This window comes from Gorilla gorilla, chromosome 11 (assembly GCF_029281585.2).
Source record: "Gorilla gorilla gorilla isolate KB3781 chromosome 11, NHGRI_mGorGor1-v2.1_pri, whole genome shotgun sequence".
Classification (NCBI taxonomy): domain Eukaryota; kingdom Metazoa; phylum Chordata; class Mammalia; order Primates; family Hominidae; genus Gorilla; species Gorilla gorilla.
The window spans coordinates 136,568,488-136,590,905 of NC_073235.2; the positions used below are offsets into that span (position 1 = coordinate 136,568,488).

At 39.0% G+C, this 22,418-nt stretch overlaps 1 protein-coding gene across 1 annotated transcript; it reads right to left on the minus strand.

Moving 5' to 3' along the window:
- Window positions 1–9,264: 9,264 nt before the first annotated feature.
- Window positions 9,265–12,277, minus strand: MSL3B (MSL complex subunit 3B). Its single transcript, XM_019022516.3, has 2 exons — window positions 12,160–12,277; window positions 9,265–11,184 (listed from the first exon to the last, which is right to left on the minus strand). The coding sequence occupies exons 1-2, from the start codon at window positions 12,275–12,277 to the stop codon at window positions 9,956–9,958; spliced, it is 1,347 nt and encodes a 448-aa protein (XP_018878061.1). The 3' UTR covers window positions 9,265–9,955.
- Between the last annotated feature and the right edge of the window lie 10,141 nt (window positions 12,278–22,418).

Below are 22,418 nucleotides of genomic sequence, written 5' to 3' on the forward strand. Positions count from 1 at the left end.
CAGAACGGAGTAAGGAAAGCACAGACTCATTGAAGACAATTCACAGAATGCGAGCGAGCCGGAGCCCGCAGCTCAAGAGCCTCTTCAATTAGGGTTTTTATAAAGCCAAAAGAACTTGGCAACACCCCTGGGTACCCTTTAGAGGCCTCCAATTGGTTACACCCTATGAAGGATTGGCCTGCGACCAATCAGAGCCTAAAGTGGAAACTTGGCCTGCAGTCATTCAGGGGCTGAAGTGGAAACTTCTTTCTTGTTATCACAGGAGTGAAGATGTAGCCTATGTCCTGCCCAATCTTGCTTAAAACTGGCTGCACCTGCTGTTCTCTTGCTTATGCGAACTGGCTGCATCTGCTATTCCTTTGCTTATGCCTCAACCCTTTGCTACCCCAGTTCCCTATTCTCCTGCCTCACCATGACTCTCTAACAAGCACGATAGTACCAGTTTTCAAAACTGGCGTCTCCCAGGGCTTATTCTCTATTCCTGGGAAACCATTCCAAGATTTCCTTTGCTGGCTTCACTGACAATCCAAGCATCCGCCTTTGTCCTAGGAGTTTGGGGGCAGCTTCAGTGGAAAGATTTCTCAATCTCAAGTTCAAGTCTTTAATTGAAGTCCAAAACATACTTGCTTTAGCCAAACTCCTTCTGAGCCAGCCAAAGTCCATGCATTAACCGTTATTGTTCTGGCCTGGTGGTCTTCCAGTCGTCTCTGACTGGCTTTCCCCATCCCATGGTCTAAAGTGGTGCTCCAGCTAAGGAAAGAAGAACCCTGTATCATGCTTGTCATGTGATGCTGTAGCAGGACAAGCCTCAGACAAAACCCCTCAGACACCGAGTTAAAGAAGGAAGGGCTTTATTCAGCTGGGAGCTTCGGCAAGACTCACGTCTCCAACAACCGAGCTCTCCCGAGTGAGCAATTCCTGTCCCTTTTAAGGGCTCACAACTCTAAGGAGGTCCGTGTGAGAGGGTCGTGATCGGTTGAGCAAGCAGGGGGTAAGTGACTGGGGGCTGCATGCACCAGTAATTAGAATGGAACAGAACGGGACAGGGATTTTCACAGTGCTTTTCTATACAATGTCTGTAATCTATAGATAACATAACCGAGTAGGTCAGGGGTCTATCTTTAACTACCAGGCCCAGGGTGTGGCGCCAGGCTGTCTGCTTGTGGATTTCATTTCTGCCTTTTAGTTTTTACTTCTTTCTTTGGAGGCAGAAATTGAGCATAAGGCAATATGAGGCGTGGTCTCCTCCCTTAATGCCATTCTCTATAATACCTCACCCTACCACCCTTGGCAGCCTAACCATATTACTCCAGACCTGCTAAGCAAACTCCTTTGCCACCACTTTCCACTCCCACACAACAGGGAAGGATCACAAGTCAGCTCCTTCCCCAGCAGCAGGTTTCTGGGTGCAGCATCTTGGAATCTCACAGGGTTTCCAGAGATGACGGCGGGTGGCTCCGGCTGCACCTGCACAGTGCCCTCTACTGGCCGGGCTGGGATTTCCAACCCTCCAAGTGCTGTTTAAATGCCTAGGAAATAGTTCTCATTAAAGTTATATTACGGCTGCTCTTATAAAATGTGCCTGAATTTTGCTTCAAATAAAAGAGATGGAGACTTATTCTGCATGGAGTTGTCATGTAAATATGTTTCTGTTGGAAAGGTGTGGAAATGTTACCACCAGTCTGTGGTTGGAGAAGCGCAGCTTTTGGCTGGTCCCAGCATTGACACAGAAACTGCTATGTAACGGTGAGAATGTCAGTCTAAGATAAATTATCGCAAACATCAGACCCCCACCTATTAGGCTGCTAAGAAAAGGGTTTGCTTTTTTCTGTTGCCTTAGAGCTGATGCAAACACAGAGGCTGTGAAATAGGCAACAAGCTGACTTTCCACGAGATGTCAGTCAAAGCTCACAAAATGTGTTCATTGTTTGATTGAATGAGTCTCACATCTAACTGAAGTAATTAAGGATGCTGGCAAGAATTTAGCTGGAGGATCTTTCGTGAAGCAGTTTATAAGGTCCAATACTAGAAGGATGGCAAAATAAATGATGATAGATACTTGTGTTCTATTGGCAACAATTTTGAAGAAGTGTAATTATTGATATCAAAATTCTATATGATCTGTTTAATACAAAAAGGTGATAAAACTGTATTATGTGTGCATTTAAAAAGTATATATTATATAATTTAAAGTATGATTATACATGTTTTAAAAGTGTGAGTATATATGTCTCAGAATGTTTCCAGGGCCGTCTCTGGATGATGGCGTGATAAATTATTTTTAATATTAGTTTTCCTTAGCTGCATTTTCTAGAATGAGCATTTGCTGTGCAATTATGAGTTTGCATTACTGATGTAATTAGAAAACACAGGGGGCCAATTATCTTAGTTCATTTTGTGCTGCTATAATAAAACCTGAGAGTAATGAACCTGTAATTTATAATGAACAGAAATTTATTTCTCACAGATCTGAAGACTGGCGAGTCCCAGCCAGACTGAGTGATTGGCCTGTGGTGAGGGTCTGAGTGATTGGCCTCTGGCAACGGTCTTCTTGCTGTGCCATCTCATGGTGTAAAGTAGAAGCACAAGAGAGGGCAAGAGAGAGCAAAAGGGAGCCAAACTCATTCTTTTTTTTTTTTTTGAGACAGAGTCTTGCCCTGTAACCCAGGTGGAGTGCAATGGCGTGATCTCAGCTCACTGCAACCTCTGCCTCCTGGGTTCAAGTGATTCTCCTGCCTCAGCCTCCTGAGTAGCTGAGATTACTGGTGCGTGCCACCACACCTAGCTAATTTTTTGTATTTTTAGTAGAGATGGGTTTGGGCAGGCTGGTCTCAAACTCCTGACCTCAAGTAATCCACCCACCTCAGCCTCACAAAGTGCTGGGATTACAGCCACTGTGCCCAGCCTTCAAACTCATTCTTTTATGAGAAACCCACTCCTGTGATCATTTCCACAATAATGGCATTAGGCCATTCCCTCTGCCCTATGGCCTAATCACCTCTCATTAGGCCTCACCTCCCAACTCTGTTGCACTGGAGATTAAATTTCCAATACATGTTTCTGGGGGACACATTTAAACCACAGCACCCCTCATGTGTTTCTACCTTGGCTTTGCAAAATCAGGGGCCATTTATCCAAATAAGACAATGGCCCCGAACATTCTAAAGCTGCTATTGTACAGCAGGTACAACACATAGCTTGTAGCAATATATTCAGCTTTGTCTTTTCAGTTCAGATATTAAGGGTGGTCTTATCATTCTATGGCAAATCCAAAGTTTCTACTGAGGTCGTTTCAAGGACTCTCCCTTAGAAGCATTCTAGGGCATTCTCAGGCCAACAGGTATACTCACTGGGCCTCTTTGCCAAACTCCATTTATCCTTCATATCTGCTGCCAGGTAAGCCAGCCTCAACACTGAGTTCTTGCTAGTTTCATTGAGCTTTCATTGCTGAATTTGTTACCCTAGGATTTATAATCAAAGTAATTAGATCTAGGTATTTCTATAAGATCATTAGACCTTATGGTTTGGGGATAAAAGATTTAGTAAATACCTTTGCTTATTCTCCTGCTGCTTGCTGTGTGTGTGTGTGTGTGTGTGTGTAGACAGTCTTATTTCAACTGTCTTTGTTTTGTCCTGGATTATCTTGTGTTTATTGATCATATAAGGGAGTGTTCCACGAAAGACAGATGCATATATGTTGATTATTTTCTGCTTCAATCTAATCCAGTCTTGAAGACAAATGGTTAGAGGTTCCTTAGACCTGTGACAATTATGTGAAAAGGCAATTAGTTGAACTTAGCCTTGGGCGCCCTACAAAACCTTCATAATGACATTTATACTTTTGTCAACTTGTGGAAGAAGATCTCTTTGCTCAGTCTATATTTTAGGTCGAACAATTGTTGGGTCATTGGCAGTCTCGTTGATTTCTAGCTTCTGCTTGGTCTAACTTCTGACACCACTCATGAGTGCACTCTGTAGCACAGTCGACTGTAGTGACCCATCTTCTTTACGTGGATTTGTCTGTATCAAATTTTCAAACTCCTGCAGAAATTCTTCTTTCTATCTATAGTCTCATTATGATCCTTACTCTTGCATTCTTTTAGGTAAAAGGCAAAAGATGGCAAAAAAATGGCCATTTTAAGGAAAGTTTGCTGTGTCAAAATCAATTCATATTTTAAGAGGCACTCTAGAAAAACTGGGAGGCAAGCACACCAATCTTTCAATAGTCAGCTTCTTTATTTGGTGTGGTGGAGCTGAAAACACAAGTTGTCCAAGGACACTAACTTTCTGAGACCCACCCTGTTTGGATCTAAGCAACTTTTAACTTGTACCCCTTCTAGTCTTTTTATTCCTTCCTCCAATCTTCTAAATGAGTTAGTATTGCCTTGGGATTTCTCAGGAAAGGAACATTCATGTAAATGTGCAAGATCAGAAGGCAGATATATAGACGTTGAATTTAAAACCTAATTTAGAGCTGAGTCAAAGACAGTCTGTACAGGGTGCTATTAACAGGATACCATAGACTAACCAGCTTATAAACAATAGAAATTTATTTCTTACAGTTCTGGAGGCTGGGAAGTCCAAGATCAAGGTGCTAGCAAGGTAGGTTTCATTCTGAAGCCTCTTGTCTTGGCTTGCAGGTGGCCATGTGCTCACATGACCTCTTTTTTGTGCATGTGGGGAGACACTGTGTGAGAGAGAGCAAGCCATCTGGTATCTCTTCTTATAAGGACACTAACTCTATTGGATCAGAGCTCCATCCTTATGACCTTATTTTACATTAATTATATACTTAAAGGCCCTATTTCCAAATATAGTCACTTGTGCGTTAGGGCTTCAACATATAAATTTTGGTGGGACACAATTCAGTCCATAGCAATGCTATATTTTCTTATACTTCAGGAAGATGGACAGATATGTGCAATAGGATCTTTGTTATGTACTATTTTCATGAATGACTAGATGTGTACAGACTAGTTCACTTCATTTTAGCCCCTCAAATGGGGAAAGTAGTTGAAAACAAGGGGTTAGGAAAAAGCTTTAAATAATCCATCTGAAAATTAAAAAATAATTAATTCTTAGAGACAAAAAGAAGGAAGCTCATTAAACACATTTTAGAAATCTGTCTCTTAAAAAGTAAATTGGACAAAGATGAAAATTTTCATAAAATAAACACAAGATTTAAAAATTGGATTCCAGGAACCTTTTGAACATTATTCTAGGGTAGGATCAACAGCTGAAAATGGACTCTGATTTTAATTAGGAGCCATAAATGAAAAAAAAAAAAAATATATATATATAGAAAATCGTGAATTTAGAAGGTAACATTTTCTGATAAGTAACTGAGCCATAGGAAAAAAAGAAGCTAGAAATAAAAATAAATATACAGCTCTATAAATGAAACAACTGGTCCCCCAAATAAAAACAAGACTCTAAGAGCCTCTGTAGTCTCTAAGAATCATGAGGGTATAAATAAGGACACCTGTAGATTTTGAGGAGAAAGACATTGGAAGAGCCAATGCCCTCTACTGAGGGTGCTACTCTTGAGGAGCTATTAGCACCCCCAAGTTCCTTGTCCTTTCTCTAATCTTCTGAGGAGAATTGTTTACAGATGGACAATGATGTAGTTCCTCTTTTGATATGCATGGCCCTGTATCTACAATAAATCCTACTTCCATAGAACATCACCCCTTCAGAATCAAATTTTAAAGTTGGCTGAAAAGAATAAGGAAGGCACATTGACCGAAAGCAAGAAGAGAAAAATGAGAAATTTGGTTTTAAACTAAAAATGTCTTATTGTGCCAGATTGTCAAAGAGACAAACTTGAGGTATGCAATAAATTGTAGAAGCCTTGAGGGCAAATAAACTTCGTCTGTCTCGACTTACTAAAACCATCCAGGTAGTGGAAATTTGTAACAATCCTAAACCCTTTCCTAAATTCCAACAGGGTGTCTTCATCAGATGAATATTTTTTTTTTCTTTAGGAAACAATCTCTACATATCAGCCAGAGTTCTCTAGAGAAACAAAACCAATATGATATAGATAGATAGATGATAGATAGATAGATAGACATTTATTTTGAGGGATGGGTTCATGTGTTTATGGAGGCCAAGAAGTCCCATCATCTGCCGTCTGCAAGGTGGAGGTCCAGGAAAGGTGGTGGTGTGGTTCCGTTCAAGAACCAGGACCTCTGATGTCTGAAGGCAGAAGATGGATATCCTAGCTCAAGGAGAAAGCAAACTCACTCTTCCTCTACCTTTTTGTCCTATTCAGGGGTTCTCAACAGATTAGGCCATGCGCCCCCCACATTGGTGAGGGTGATTTTCTTTCCTTGGCCTGCCTATTCAAATGCTGATCTGTTCTGCTGACAGTAGGTGGAGTTTTGAAGAGTGTGGTGTTCAGGATTCGTGGAGTTTCAGTGGTGTCAGGGGCTGGTGCAGTCTGTGTAAGTGTGGGTACTCATGTGAGACTGCTGAGTCCTCGGAGAGGTCCATGGAACCCTTTTTCTTCTCAGTCTCCTCTTTTTGTTCTCATTCAGCCAAAGTTACAAGAAAGAATCAAAAAAATTATCCACCTCTTTACCACTATAAATGATTCTTTCTGAAGAAGAGGTTTCATTTGCAAAGATCGTATTTTCAGTCTGAACATTGATCAGCAGAACTTCATTCTTATTTCATCTTTGAATATTTCATTGAATCACCTGTCAGGACAGTAGCTGCACAAAATCATTTAAGACTCTAACAACAGATCTCAAACAATTGTGAGATTAAAAAAAAAAACATATAGGCTGGGCGCGGTGGCTCACGCCTGTAATTCCAACACTTTGGGAGGCCGAGATGGGTGTATCATTTGAGGTCAGGAGTTCAAGACCAGCCAGGCCAACATGGTGAAAGCCCATCTCCACTAGAAATACAAAAAAATTAGCTGGGTGTGGTGGCACACACCTGTAATCCCAGCCATTGGGGGAGGCTGAGGCAGGAGAATTGCTTGAACCTGGGAGATGGAGGTTGCAGTGAGCTGAAATCACACTACTGCACTCCAACCTGGGCAACAGTGCGAGACTCCATCTCAAAACAAACAAACAAACAAACAAAACAAACAAACTTAGGAATATTATATTAAGAAGGGATTGGGAGATTTCCTAAGAAAAGAATTTTCTACAACTTGGTGAGAAGCTCACCTTGCCTTTCTTTTAGCTTTGACATAGATTGGTCCAAGTCACATAGAATTACTCTAGATACAGGAAGTATTATACAGGAAGTATTATAGAATTATTCCAGATAGCAGGAAGTATTATTAGCGATGGCCTAGACTATCTCTTAATTGGCCCAAATAAAATCCAAGCTGGCCGGGCGCGGTGGCTCATGCCTGTAATCCCAGCACTTCGGGAGGCCGAGGTGGGTGGATCACGAGGTCAGGAGATCGAGACCATCCTGGCTAGCACGGTGAAACCCCGTCTCTACTAAAAATACAAAAAATTAGCTGGGCGCGGTGGCGGGTGCCTGTAGTCCCAGTTACTGGGGAGGCTGAGGCAGGAGAATGGCGTGAACCCAGGAGGCGGAGCTTGTAGTGAGCGGAGATGGCGCGGCTGCACTCCAGCCTGGGCAACAGAGCGAGACTCCTTCTCAAAAAAAAAAAAAAAAAAAAAATCCAAGCTTATTCTATTATGCATAGCTACTATTTGGGCTGAGAAATTTAAACTGGCTTTATGTAGCTTGATTAAATTCACATTAGTAGCCTTAATTATAGAAATGGCTATTATTTGGGTCTTTCTAAGAGTTGCGAAGGCAACTCATCCTTAAGTTCACTTCAAATTGTCCTTCAAATTGGCTGCACAAGCAACAGCTTAGGAGAGTTGTATTATAAAATTCAACTCTCTAGTAAAGCCTAGTATTGGGCAAGAAAAGTAATTACCACCTAGACTTCCTGGTATCATCTCTTTTTATTCATTTTTAAGATAACATGAAAAAACCATTAAATTGGGATTTTGTTTTAGACTATCCAAAGATTGGTTATGGGCACAGATACTTTTTGAGTGAATGGAACACAAGTACGAGCTTCTCCTTCATTGGATAAGAGTAACAGAAGGCTGCCAGACTGAGTGTGTACATAGGAATATGGTAATATGTGAGGGAAAGAGTAACAATCAAATTAGTAAACAGCAGAAAAAATGTTGGGTGGTTTCTATTAACAGTAGGGATTTGCTGCATATATTAACATCAGATTTAAAGGTAATCCTAGTACAAGACCAAAAGATGCTTTGACTAATTTAGTGGAGGCCTGTAACTACTTGGATACATGAAGCTAAGCCTTGGATATTGGATCAAAGAATAGCTAAAAAAGACCATGAGTTTTTGACGTATGCCATGCCATAGAGGTAATACTTTTAAGAGCATCACTGTCCATTAAAAATATAATGTGAGACACATTGGTCATTTTAAGTTTTTAAAATATTAACATTTTTTAAAAGTAAAAAGAAATAGGTGAAGGTATTTTTAAAACATTTTATTTAACCCAATGTATCTAAAATATTGTCAGTTCGACATTTAACCAATGCTGAAAATTATTAATGAGATATGTTACATTTATTTTTACATATTAAGTCTTCAAACTCCAGTGCTCTAACCTCCCACTTACAGCACGTCTCAATTTGGACTAGCACAGTTCAAGCTCTTAGCCTTGTGACATACCTTATCCTTTCATGGACATGCAAGAGAATTATGATCATCTAGGAAGAATGCATCTGGACACTTACGGGTTTTGCTCAAATTAACTAACCAAAAATACATCCAGCTTTGTCTCTGTACTTCAGATATTGTGGGTGGCACGTCATTCTCTCACAGTATTATCACTTTCCTATTTGATGCTACTGAAGCCACAATGGGAAGATATGTCTCTGTGGGCTTTCTGTTAGGATCGCAGAAAGTGACATCTTTTCTGTTTTCTCTTATGTAGCAATTTGTGGGCTAGCACCTAAGGAATTTCTGACTCTAAAGGCTAAAGCTTATGTGGTCTAAAATTTACATTAAAATGTCAGCATAGTGTGCAATAAATATGTGGGTTAGTTTTAATTTCTACCTTTGGGGCTGTCAGGTGCCACAATGAGGAATACCTACTTTTTCGGGGGGAGCCAGTTTATATAATATATATTTTCCTAAGTAATCATTTTTGTCAAGACTTTCAAATTTACTGGTTTAAATGAATATGTAGCATTCTCTTATATTCCAATCGTCATTATATCTGTAGTTATGACTCCGAGTTAATTTTTTTTTTCAAACAAGAGAGGCTTTATTTAGATCACCAAAAAGAACATTTTACAGAAAGGGAACCATAACATTACACAAAAAAGTATGGCTGTAAAATTGCAAACAAGAAAGGCAATGCTTTCTTTAGATCACCAAAAATAATGTTTCACAGAAAAGGAACCGTCAGAAGCAAATTATAGCTGCAAATTTTCTTTTGCCATCAATATGGATTCCCTCTAAAATACTTTGAGACTACTTTGCAGTTTTCAAGTACAAACTAAACCTTGTTGGACAGTTGCTCAGCTTCATCAAGAGAATGAAACCAATTTGCAAAAAAAATTTTGTTTAATGCTAACAAATAACGAAACAATGTGGTTCTTGCTGACTAACTGCAATGTCTGCTGAAATGGCCTAACCTATGTACACTTCCATGAACATTTCACTGTGAACACAGTTGCTTTTTACCTGCCATCACAGATGGCCTACAAAGTAGCAAGTGTCATGTCAGAACACTTTCAGGCACCTAGGAAATAATTCTAAACAGAGTAACTACAGTACATGGGGAACTCAAACAACAGGGCACACCTCTGTCAAAGCCCCCTGGTGGGCACTTTGTTTTGTGCTCTGGATAAAAACCCACCACCTTGTTAATTTTTTACCTGGAACTCAGAACACCATGCTAGATGGAGCAGTTGTTCTTACAGAACCATCAACACTTATTGACTGCCTGGGGGTTCCTGGTGCTGTAATGCACCTCAGAGGCAGCGACGTAAGCTGACTCTGGGAAGAAGTCATCGTGGTATTCTGCTAAAAACCTCACAAAGAGATCAAAGTGCTTCAATAAAGCCTTCAGATTCTTCTCAGTAAAGGACATTTTCCCAAGAATTTCTGGAAGTTTTACAAACAATCGCAGCAAATGTTGTGCCCCGTAAATGTAAGAGGGTGGAGGTGGCTGGTCACCTGGTGGGTAATTGTCAGGTACGAGCTTCCAGGAGAGGACCTCATTTATTTCATTAGTTCTTCTCCCTTCAAAGCCAGCAAACACAGGACTCCCTTCCTGGCTAGGAGTCAGAGGAGTAGGTGAAGATGATCTGCTATGCACAGGTGTCTTCTTTTCCAGGTGCAGGAACAGCTTGGGCACACTGGTGGACATGTCCTGCTGCCAGCGCTTGGGCTGAGGTGAGGTGCTGCTCTTAGAAAGCCTGTCACAGTTGGCGGTGTGGGGCGAGGACCGCCTCAGAGACTGCACTGCTTGCGGCTCGGCTTTGCGCCTTTTGGGGGTGGCTGGTTCACCGCTGGTCGACTGACTCTCTGTAGACTGCGGCCTGGATGGATTCAACAAACGTAAGCTGGGAGAGAGCTTCTCCTGGCTCCTATTAGTATTTGTGGCACTTTCCTTAATTGCAAGAAAAACCTTAGATGCAGTCACCTTTTTATACTGAGCTTGTTCATAGGGATAGAGTAAAACCAACGGGAGAGTGTAATCAAAGGTTATTCTTAATCCATCCACCATCTCCTTACAAAGGTCAACACTCTTTTCTGCTGGGATATAAGGCACGTTCATGCTGGCATGTGGCATAGCGTGATGGTGACGAGGCCTCTCATTGGCTGAAAAGGCTGCACTGATAGCAAAATGCTTCACATAGGATTCCAAAATCGTTATGATGTTGGTGTGGCATGGAAGTTGCACTAACCGTTTCCTCCGATTAATGTAGTAACAATCATCCTCCAGCTGCCTCTTCAGAACTTCAGGGATTTCTAGAGTTACTGTTCTTTCTTCCATTTCCCTTTTTGTTTGAAGCTCCGGTTCTTCTTTCACTTCAGTCTTTTCTTCAATATCACATTCTTCACTTATTTTTTCATCCTTGTCTTCACTACTGTCGGAGGAACTGCTTAATGAGTTTTCATCATTTTCATTTTTTTCTTCGATGGAGAGGCCTTTTAAAAAAAGACAGAGTCAGCACCAAGCAACCTGGAGCGGCTGCTTCTTTCTCTCTTGCTCCTCAGGTGAGCTACAGCATTTCTTGCCAATTTATGCTGTAATCTACGATTTTCTTTCTTTCTTTCTTTTTTTTTTTTTTTTGTGACAAGAGTTTCGGTATTGTTGCCCAGGATGGAGTGCAGTGGCGCGGTCTCAGCACACTGCAACCTCCGCCTCCCAGGTTCAAGTGATTCTCCTGCCTCAGCCTCCAGAGTAGCTGGGATTATAGGCGCCCACCACCATGTCCTGCTAATTGTTTTGTATTTTTAGCAGAGACGGGGTTTCACCATGTTGGCCAGGCGGGTCTCAAACTCCTGACCTCAAGTGATCCACCCACCTCCGCCTCCTAAAGTGCTGGGATTACAGGAGTGAGCCACCGCGCCCAGACCCTAATCTACGATTTTTTTTTTTTTTTTTTTTTTGAGACTCTGTCTCACCCTGCTGCCCAGGCTAGAGTGCAATGGAGATCTCGGCTCACTGCAACCTCCGCCTCCCGGGTTGAAACGATTCTCCTGTCTCAGCCTCACAAATAGCTGGGATTAGAGGCGCCCGCCACCACGCCCAACTACTTTTTGTATTTTTAGTAGAGACAGAGTTTCGCCATGTTGGCCAGGCTGGTCTCAAACTCCTGACCTCGTGATCCGCCCGCCTCCCAAAACGCTGGGAAACAGGCGTGAGCCACCGCACCTGGCCAATCTACGATTTTCACTGGGCTCGCGAAGCACATGATCTTCGGCTACCCATCTATCCCAGCTTCAGTTCCAACCGTTACAACGGATCAGCTATTCTGGGATCTTTCTGCCTTTTTCGCCTTTCCCAACAATAACATTAACAATCTAGGTCGGAAGGCGTCCGACGGGAGCGTCCCACGGGAGCCTACGCGGCACGAGGCTGCACAGCAGGGGAGATTTAACGCGAAGAGAGAAACCCACCGTAGTTAAACGGCCTCCTCCGTCGGCGGCTTGCGTCCGCGTCCCGGGCGCACACGTAGCGCCGGCTACGCGACAGGGCGCGCGCGACGCTCCCGACGGCGCATGCGCGGTCCGGCATGCCGGGCGGAAGCCGTATTTGATTTCTAATGCTATTTATTTATGTATCCCTTGTCTCTCTTTTCTTAATTATATTGTTGAACTTTATCTGTTTTACTGGTCTTTTAAAGGAACCAGCGATTAATGTTTCTTGATCACGTTTTTGTTTTTATTTTCTTTGATTTCTTGACTGTATTATTTTGTTCCTTTTAACTTAGGTTAAACTGTTCTAAAATCGTTTCTTGAATTGAAAGCATAATGAATTTACTTCCATTTCCTTTTGTTTGCTAATAAATGCATTTAAGGCTATTCTCTGAGTACCAGTTCGTGATTTTCCTTTTGTTTCCTTCTTTGATACAAGCATTATTTAGAAGTTTTTATTACTATTTCTACTTGCAAGATAAATTTAATATTATTCCCTACTTTAAAAATCCTAAGTATACTACCAAGAGATATTGAATATTAAAATAATTAAAATTTATAGTCCTAACATTTTGCTTAATGATACATACTAGAAGCATTTCATTTGTCAAGAAAAAAATCATTTTATATTTAATTTTAAAATTAAATATGCAATACATACAAAACCTTTTGTGGCATGCATAACATATAAAGAATAGCAATAAAATGTCACTCATGTTGGTGTTTGAGTTCTTATGCTCTTGCCAACACTTAGTATTGTGTTTTTGCTAATATTCCCAGTGCAAAATTGAAGTAAAATTTGTATTTTTCTCCTTTATGATAGGCACTTTTGGTGTCTTATTTAAGAAATTATTTTATGTTCCGTGGTTATAAAACTTACCTCTCACGTTTAAACTCTTAATTCACTGGAACTGATTTTTGTATTTGCTTTAAGGTAGAAGGCCAATTCTCTTTTCCTTAATGTGGATAACAAATTGTCTTAGTAACATTTATTGAATAATTTATCCTTTCCTCACTGTTCTGTAATGTCACCCCTGAACTGTATCTCTTCTATGTGTACATTGGCCTGTCTCTAGATTCTATATTGTATTTCACTGGTCCTTTTTTTTTCCTACCTTTGCACCTAATCACAGTGTTATAATAACTGTCTAGCTGGGTAACTCTTCTCTCCTTGTTCGTTTTCCTTAGCTGTGTTATGGCTATGGTTGACCTTTGATTTTTCCATATACATCTTATTACCAGTTTGTTAGTTTTACAAAAACTCTTTTGGCATTTTGATTAGAATTACTTTGAATCTATAGATCAACTAGGGGGAATAATTGATATATTTATGCTATTGGGTCTTCTAATCTGTTAACATGGAATATCTCTCCTGTGATTTAGGTCTTCTTTAATATCTTTCAAAAGATGGAATAAATTATATTTTTCTTTATAGTTATAATTTTAGCAGTATATATTTTATGAATTATAATTTTATCAGATACATTTTGTTGGATTTTTAGGAGTCTTTTGTAAATTATATGATTTAAAGTTCCATTTTTCTACTGTTGATGTACAAAAATGCAATTGACATTTTAAAATTAGAATTTAATGAAATAATTACAGATTCACATGTAGTTGTAAGAAATAATTCAAGATGCCCCTTTTATACTTTAAATAGTTTCCCTGAAGGTAACATTTTGCTTGTGTTGGCTTTATTTTGCTCTTCTTTTTCTAATTTTTTGAGCTAGGAATGTAAGTTATTGATTTATAGCATTTAGTGCTATAAATTTCCCTCACATAATTGCTTTAGCTGCATCCCATATACTTTATGTTTTCATTTTCATTCAATTCTATGTATTTCTAAAAGTTTCCTTTTATACTTCTTCTTTGATACATGGCTTATTCAGAAGTACGTTGTTCAATTTCTACGTGTTTAGAGATTTTCTTGTTGTCTTCCTGTTATTGATTTCTAGTTTGATTCTATTATCAAAAGACATAATCTATATTATTTCAATACTTTTAAACTTGTTGAGACTTGTTTTATGGCCCAGAATACTGCCTATTTTGGTGTACTTTCCATGGGTGCTTGAAAAAATGCATATCCTGCTCTTGTTGGGTGGAGTAAAAGACTCCACAAGTCACTGAATGCTGTCAGTGGTATCCTTTGACTGAGATATTATTTGGCAAATAAAAATGAAGAGTTTGGATGTCTTGTCCTATATATAGTAGCAAGATGGTTCTCCAAATAAAACAGATGAAGATTCAGTTGAATATTTGCTTCTATTGTAAAAAATGTATAATCAATGACAAATTAAACAATTGAAATATTGAGAAATATAGTTATATTTGAAAGTTAAATGAGATCTTTCTTAATCTTTAAAAAAGTGACATCAAAGTGAAGGGAATTACTATGGGGTTAATCAAGAAATTTACATAATTTAAAAATAACTCAATGTTTCATCTTTGTGGCAGACATATAAGGATAGGATTAAGGATGCTGATTTGGAAACATGTTATGCTAATTTAGGTTTTATTAAAAATTATATGGTGATTACATTCAAAGATCTGTATAATCATGTGAGATCAGATCAGGTTGGGCATTTAACCTCAGCATTAACCCACATTTCTAGGAGGAATTAGCTGCGCTACTAAACAATGACTTAGAGGTCAAACTTGACTTAATCTAATTACAGAAACTTTTTATTCTAGTTAAGACTTTCATGTCTACTGTGTAGCATAAGTAGCTTATTATAGCATTTTTGGCTACACATTCAGGTGGAAAGGGTTCAGAGCAATAATTCAGTTACTGCAAAATATTGCTCATATATAAAAGAACAGATTTGAGACTTGGGAGACATGAAATGTAGGGATCTTACTAAGTTTTATTAATGAAAGTTGTTTTAAGACATTTAATACTATTTCCAATCTACATACTAGAACTAACTAGAACAGTTTTGTAATATAATGAGAAGTTTTTATCGTGAAAATTAAATGTTGAAATAATATACTTTTGGATTGCTGGTTCAAATCCACTGTACAGCTTTGAAACAACTGCCCAGTGACCTACAGTAGAACTTTTCTGTGTCCTCTTGGGTTCTGAGTTCTTTTTCCAGGCTGTTCTCCGTGCCTATCACCTGTTAAAGGATATGGCTCTGAGATCTTTCTATTACAAATGCTTAGCATTTGGTAAGATTTCAAGCCTGTGCCATTGTTATTACTCCATACGATGACCTAAATAATTTGCACAAATATAAAGCTTCCTAATATTTTCAACTTTAACACTCTATAATTTGCCTTGTCATCTTATTCTTCTTTCAATTAAAATTATTTCCCCTTTTTCGTATCTTCACATAAATATGATCTACCATTACTAAACACTAACTTTAACTTCTTGTGTTTATTAGTACTTCAGATTTTTGGTTCTAGTGTTTATTAGTACTTCGTTCATTTTTCTGTATCTTTTATACAGAATGGCTTTTAATTTTCTTTCATGATGTTTTTATAGCAGCTGAGCTTAAATGTTTACTTTCATGATCATTTCAACATTGCAAGGGGGTCGGGAAAGTCTTTCTAAGAATGACATCAAAGGCAAGAAATAGAAAGAAAATATGTTTAAAAAATGTGAATACATAGAAATGAAACATTTCTTTATGACAAAATAAGACACATTTAATAAACAACAAAATGGAAAAAATAGTTGCATTCTATATTACAAAGGTTTAATAGGAAGAACGTATAAATAAGAACATGAAAAGTCCAAAAAGAGAAAAGACAAAGTTCATAAATTGGCATTGTTAAAAGAAAAACTTCAGCTGAATTAAATTTAATGGAGTTTAATTGAGCAATGAACGATTCATGAATTGGGTAGCTCCCAGAATCACAGCAGATTCAGAGACTCCAGCACAGCCACATGGTGGAAGATTTATAGACAAAAAAAGGGAAGTGAGGTAGAGAAACAACTGGGTTGGTTACAGCTCAGCATTTGCTTTCTTTGAACGCAGTCTGAACACTCAGAAGTGTATGAGTGATTGAAGTATGGCTGCTGGGATTGGCCAAGACTCAATTATTGTTACAATCACACACTCCTAAGTTAGGTTTTCAATCTTGTCTACCTATTAAGTTAGGTTGCAGTTTGTCCACAAGGACTCAAATATAGAAGTAATGAGTCCTTCTCAGGCAAAATTTAGTTCAGTTTAAAAGCATCAACCAACATGGAATACAATGGCTCATAAATGTGTGAAACTTTCTGCCCCCTGAACTAAATTAAAAACCATGAATCATCATTTGAAACCTATCAAATTAGTAATACAAAGAACAATAACAAATATTAGCGAAGGTGTGAAGAAGTGAATATTTTCTTATGCTTTGCATTAATTTGTATAATCTTTCCAGAGATCAATTTAGTGCTATGTGTGAAGATCTTTTAAAACATGTCTGTTATTTGATTTAACGAAGTCCACTTCTTGAAATGTATTCACGGTAATTGTGGATGTTGATGAGGATTTAGCTGGAGTACCTTTAGTGAAACACTGTTGATAATGTCCTATACTACAAGGATGGCTGAGTAAATGGTGATAGATACTGATTTGTGTTCCACTAACAACGCTTTTGAAGAACTGTATTTATTGGCATCGAAAATGTATTTAAAATTTTTAGTACAAAAGGAGATTCCAAACATATGTATTACATACATGCATTTAAAAATATACATTATTTGTTGTAAAAGTTTGAGTGTGTATATATTAAGATGTTTCCAGGGTTATCTCTGGATAATGGTGTGATGGGTTATTTCTAATATTAGTTGTCCTTAGCTGCATTTTCTAGAATGAGCATGCATTATGCAATCAGGACAGTGCATTACTTATATAATTAAAAAACACAGAAGACTGATCATGTGTTTTTCGCCTTGGCTTGGCAAAATTAGAGCCCTTTTAGCCAAATAAGACACACATAGCTCCAAACCTTCTAAAACCGCTGGCGTACAGTTGGAGGGTGTTTTATCATCATTATCCCTTGCCTCCCAGCTCTTACCCAGAAATTGTTTTTCCTGGGAAAAGTAGGGCCACAGCTCTCTTTGGTGATGTTCCTGCCCCAGTTTCATGTGGTGGGGAATTGATTTTTATTTCTCACCTTAGGCTTTTTGCAATACAAGTACACTTTCAGGGTCACGATTAATGTATTTTAATGGGCTATCCATCTTAAAAATCAATGAAAAGAATTTACATTAAAAATAGAAGGCAATTAGACTGATTTGGATGACCTATTTTTAATCAACCCCATTATTTACGGATCTGAAAACTCTCAGAACATCTTTCCCTGGAGCATTCAAGGATCGGTCCTCTGTTATGATATGTGAATAATTTTAAAACAGGAGGCATAAGGTTGTTTGATAACTTGTGAAATCTTTTTAAATTACCCACCTTAGAAATGCTCCAGGAGGCCCCCTTCCTCTTTCATTGGCCCTTTGCCGTTCTTTTTACCTCCCATGGTTTACTGGGATAAGTTTGACAGGTACAGAAGACATTGTGTTCTGTTTCTTGAAAAGTTTTGGGGTGTCTACTCCTTACTTAGAATTAACTTTTAAGTCAGTAGTGTTACATCTTCTCTCAGCTATCTTCCTCCCTTTATATTCAACTGTTTCCACCATTGCATCTAATGTTCTTATTTCTTGCAAGAAACAAGAATTATTTATGTCACTCTCATTTATCAAAATTATTTCTCAATTGTTATAAAATGCACAGAATTTAGGCTCTTTAGAAATTCTTGCTTTCTTAGCTTCTATATTTAAATTTTTAGCTTATACCCCAGATTTTTTTTTGTATTGCTGAAGGGGATATGTATTTTAGAACTCTTGATGAATTTTCCTAATTTTACAGTTTTGGAAGTACTTGACAGAAAGCAAGTAACAACTGCCATTTCCATTCCTACTCATTTCTCTTGTTTCTAAGTAGTATTTTTACCACATTCTTGGATTTAGTATGAAAATGTTATGCTTTCCATTTGCAGCCACTACTCAGAAATTAATATAATTTGCTAGTGTTCTGAGGAGAAGTTACAGAAACCAGTTGTAATGGTTAATATTGAGTGTCATCTTGATTGGATTGAAGGATGCAAGGTATTGTTTCTGGGTGTGTCTGTGAGGGTGTTGCCAAAGGGGACTAACATTTGAGTCAGTGAACTGGGAGAGGCAGACCCACCCTCAGTCTGGGTGGGCACCACCTAATCAGCTGCCAGCATGGCCAGAATAAAGCAGGCAGAAGAATGTGGAAGGACTTGACTGGTTTAGTCTTCCAGCCTACATTTTCCTCCTGTGCTGGATGCTTCCTGCCCTCGAACACTGGACTCCAAGTTCTTCAGCTTTGGGGCTCTTGGACCTTTGACCACAGGCTGAAGGCTGCACTGTCTGTCAGCTTTCCTACTTTTGAGGTTTTGGGACTTGGACTGGCTTCCTTGCTCCTCAGCTTGCACACAGCCTATTGTGGGACCTGCCGTTGTGATTGTGTGAGTCAGTACTCCTTAATAAACTCATATATATATATACACACACACACACACATATATATACACATATATACACATATATATATATACACATATGTGTGTGTGTGTATATATATATATCCTATTAGTTCTGTCCCTCTAGAGAACCCTAATACACCAATGAACAACGTCTCCTGTCCCCGGAGCAGTGAGTAGTGGTTTGCTGTAAGTACCATTGAGTCTGATAGTCTCTGAAGGAACCATGGCCTTTTTCTAGTCAGGAGAGTCCTGAGTTTAAGTTAGTGTGCTTGAGAACATGTACTTGTAAATTAAGACTAAGCCAACGCCAACCATGAAGTGGTGATGGCCATAGCTTTTCCCTTCCCACTAATGTTTACTGCAGGCTTACAGTTCACCAGGCTGGCGTATCATGTACATCATGTTGCTTCATCCCCATCACAGTTCTGTGAGGTCAACACTTATTATCCACATTTTACAGAATGGAGACTGAGGCTGGGGGAAGTGGGGTTGTGGAGAGGTAGCTTGTCCAGGGTCACCAAATAACTAATGTAGCTGGAATTTGAAACCAAATAGAATAAGAAAGTTGGCCAAAGATCAGGCAGGACTCTTCTTCTTGTCAGGCTCTGAGTCAATTTTTTAATAGATTGCATGTATTATTTTTTAATTTAATTTTTAAAATTTTTATTTTACTTAAAGTTCTGGGATACAGAACGTGCAGGTTTGTTACATAGGTATACATGTGCCATGGTGGTTTGCTGCACCTATCAACCTGTCATCTAGGTTTTAAGCCCCACATGCATTAGGTATTTCTCCTAATGCTCTCCCTCCCCTTTCCCCCCACCCCCTGACAGGCCCCGGTGTGTGATGTTCCCCTCCCTGTTTCCATGTATTCTCATTGTTCAACTCCCACTTATGAGTGAGAACATAAGTGGTGTTTGGTTTTCTGTTTCTGTGTTAATTTGCTGAGAATGATGGTTTTCAGCTTTATCCGTGTCCCTGCAAAGGATATGAACTCATTCTTTTTTATGGCTGCATAGTATTCCATGGTGTATGTGTGCCATATTTTCTTTATCCAGTCTATCATTGATGGGCATTTGGGTTGGTTCCAAGTCTTTGCTATTGTAAGTAGTGCTGCAATAGATTGCATTTTTTAGAGCAATTTTTGGGTTACAGCAAAAATAAGCAGAAAGTATAGAGATTTTCCATAAGGCCCCTGTCCCCACACATGCACAGCCTCCATTATCAACATCCCCAAGAAGGTACATTTGTTGCAAGCGATGAACCTACATGACACATCATTATCACTCGATGTCCATAGTTTACATTAGGGTTCACTAATGGTGTTGTACATTCTGTGGGTTTGGACACATTTATAATGATGTGTGTCTACCATCGTAGTATCATATAGAGTAGTTTTACTGCCCTAAAAATTTTATGTGCTCCAGCTATTCATCCGTCTGTTCTCCTCAACCCCTGCCAACCACTGATCTCTTTACTGTCTTCATAGATTTGCCTTCTCCAGAATGTCACATAAATGGGATCATATAGCATGTAGCCTTTTTAGATTGGCTTCTGTCACAACTAATTTCACAAGTAATGTGCATTTAAGTTTCCCCTGTGTCTTCTCATGGCTTGATAGTTCATTTCTTTTGAGCTCTGAATAATATTGCATTGCCTGGATGTACCACAGTCTATCCATTCACCTACTGAAGGATATCTTAAGTTGCTTCCAAGTTTTGGCAATTATAGATAAAACTGCCGTAAACCTCTGTGTGCAGGTTTTTGTGTGGTCATAAGTTTTCAACTTCTTTGGATATATGACAAGGAGTGGAATTCCTGGATTGTATTGTAAGAGTATGCTTAGTTTTGTAAGAAACTGCCAAACTATCTTCCAAAGTGGCTGTACCATTTTACATTTTCACCAGCAATGAATGAGAGATCCTTTGGCTCCGCACTAATTTTTTTTCAACATTGAAAGATTTAGAATTGTAAGAAGTAGCCATTCATGAAATGATCTTTATGAACAAAGTTATATCTATTTTCTGTTCAATATATTACTCGAGATTCAGGTATTGCCTGTACTAGTTTCTCAGGCCTCAGCCAGTGAGCAGAGTTTTATTTGTCTCAAAATCCACACAACAAAGACCGCTTTTTGTGGAAGGAAGAGCATAGAGAGCTTTGTTTATTGGGATCAGTCTCTGAGGCATCATCTGGTTTACTTCCAGGATGGGAGAGACCTATGATTTTTTTTCCCCATATTTTAATTGAAGCTGTTTATTGATGAAACAAAAGGGAAAAGCATGCTTCAGATTACCAAGCAAAAACACTTTATTAAATATAAAGTTTAGTTTTCAACAATTCTGGAAATTTCAATCAAGAAAGGGTGGATATTTTCCAAAATGGCGTTGAAAATTGTGTTCATTGTATAACCTCATGATCTAAGGAGCTGGGTTCTCTGTGCTCCTGACTTTGTCTTTCCCTGTGTGCTCCTTGGGTGGTTCCTGTGTCCCTTGACAGCCCCTCAAGTTCCTCCTCTCCAGTATCCTGTGTTCATTCCTGCTCACTAGCAGCATGGCCTGCAGGGCTCATGCCACACGCCTTAGAGCATGGTGCTCCCTGGGGTCCTTCCTGGGCTCTTCTCTTTGAGATGGAGTAAACGTCCTCCTCACTCAAAGAATTTAAAGTCCATACTTTATTCAGTTATCCTTAGATTTTACCTACCATCCTTTTTCTATCTCTGGATTCCTCATCTAAGATATCACATTAGTTGGGTATCAATTTACTTCTCATGTCTCTTTAGGCTCCTCTTGGCTGTGACAGTTTTTCTGATTTCCCTTGTTTTTGATGATCTTGATCATTTTGAACAGTGCTGGTTAGATATTTTGTAGAACGTTCCTTAATTAAGGTTTGTCTGATGTTTTTCTCACAATTAGACTTGCATTGTGACCTTTTGAGAGTAGGACCACAGGGGTAAATGGCCCTTTTCATCACGTCACATCAAGGGTACACACTATCAACCTAATTAATCACTCACTATTGGTGTAGACTTTGATCACCTGGTTAAGGTAGTGTTTGTCAAGTTCCTCTGCTGTGAAAGTACTCTTTTCCCCCCCTCCCTTTTCTTACTCTACCCTTTGGAAGGACATTCCTATGCACAGCCTACACTTCAGGAAGTGGGGAGTTATCCTTCACTTTCTCGAGGGTGGGGTATTTACATAAATTCTTTGGAGTTCTTCTGCATGGGAGATTTGCTGTTCTACCCCATTTATTTAGTTAGTTGATCATATATTTATATCAGTATGGACTCATGGATACTTGTTTCATACTTTGAGTTATATAGTCCAACTTTATTTGTTGCTCACAATGTTCCAGTGTTGGCCCCTGGGAGCTCTATCAGTGGGCTCCTGTGTTCCTTTGTCATACCTCCCCATCCACAGGTTTTGTTTTTGAACACTTCCTAACTTTCTGGCACTTCAAGATGTTTAGTCCCATTGTGTATATTTCCTGCCCCAGTCTTAGAATCAACCATTTCTCCAAGGAGTTCTGGCTACTTTTATTGGATAATGGTATTAGAAATCAAGATCTGGGCATTAGATGTGCTTGTTGCTGTTGGGATGTCACTCTTCTAGGGCCTCTCAATCAATAGAGCAATGAAATATATGTGTATATGTATTGTAGATATGTATATGTATATATATGAATATCTATATTTGTAGATATTTATATATGTAGCCATCTGTTTCTATATTAAGTTAAGC

What these genes read in the sequence shown, in the direction of transcription:
- MSL3B (XM_019022516.3), bottom strand. Translation starts at nt 12,277, where the DNA reads ATGCCGGACCGCGCATGCGCCGTCGGGAGCGTCGCGCGCGCCCTGTCG. An exon ending in GAGGAGGCCGTTTAACTACG is followed by an intron (nt 11,185 to 12,159) that starts GTGGGTTTCTCT and finishes TTTTTTTAAAAG; the next exon opens with GCCTCTCCATCGAAGAAAAA.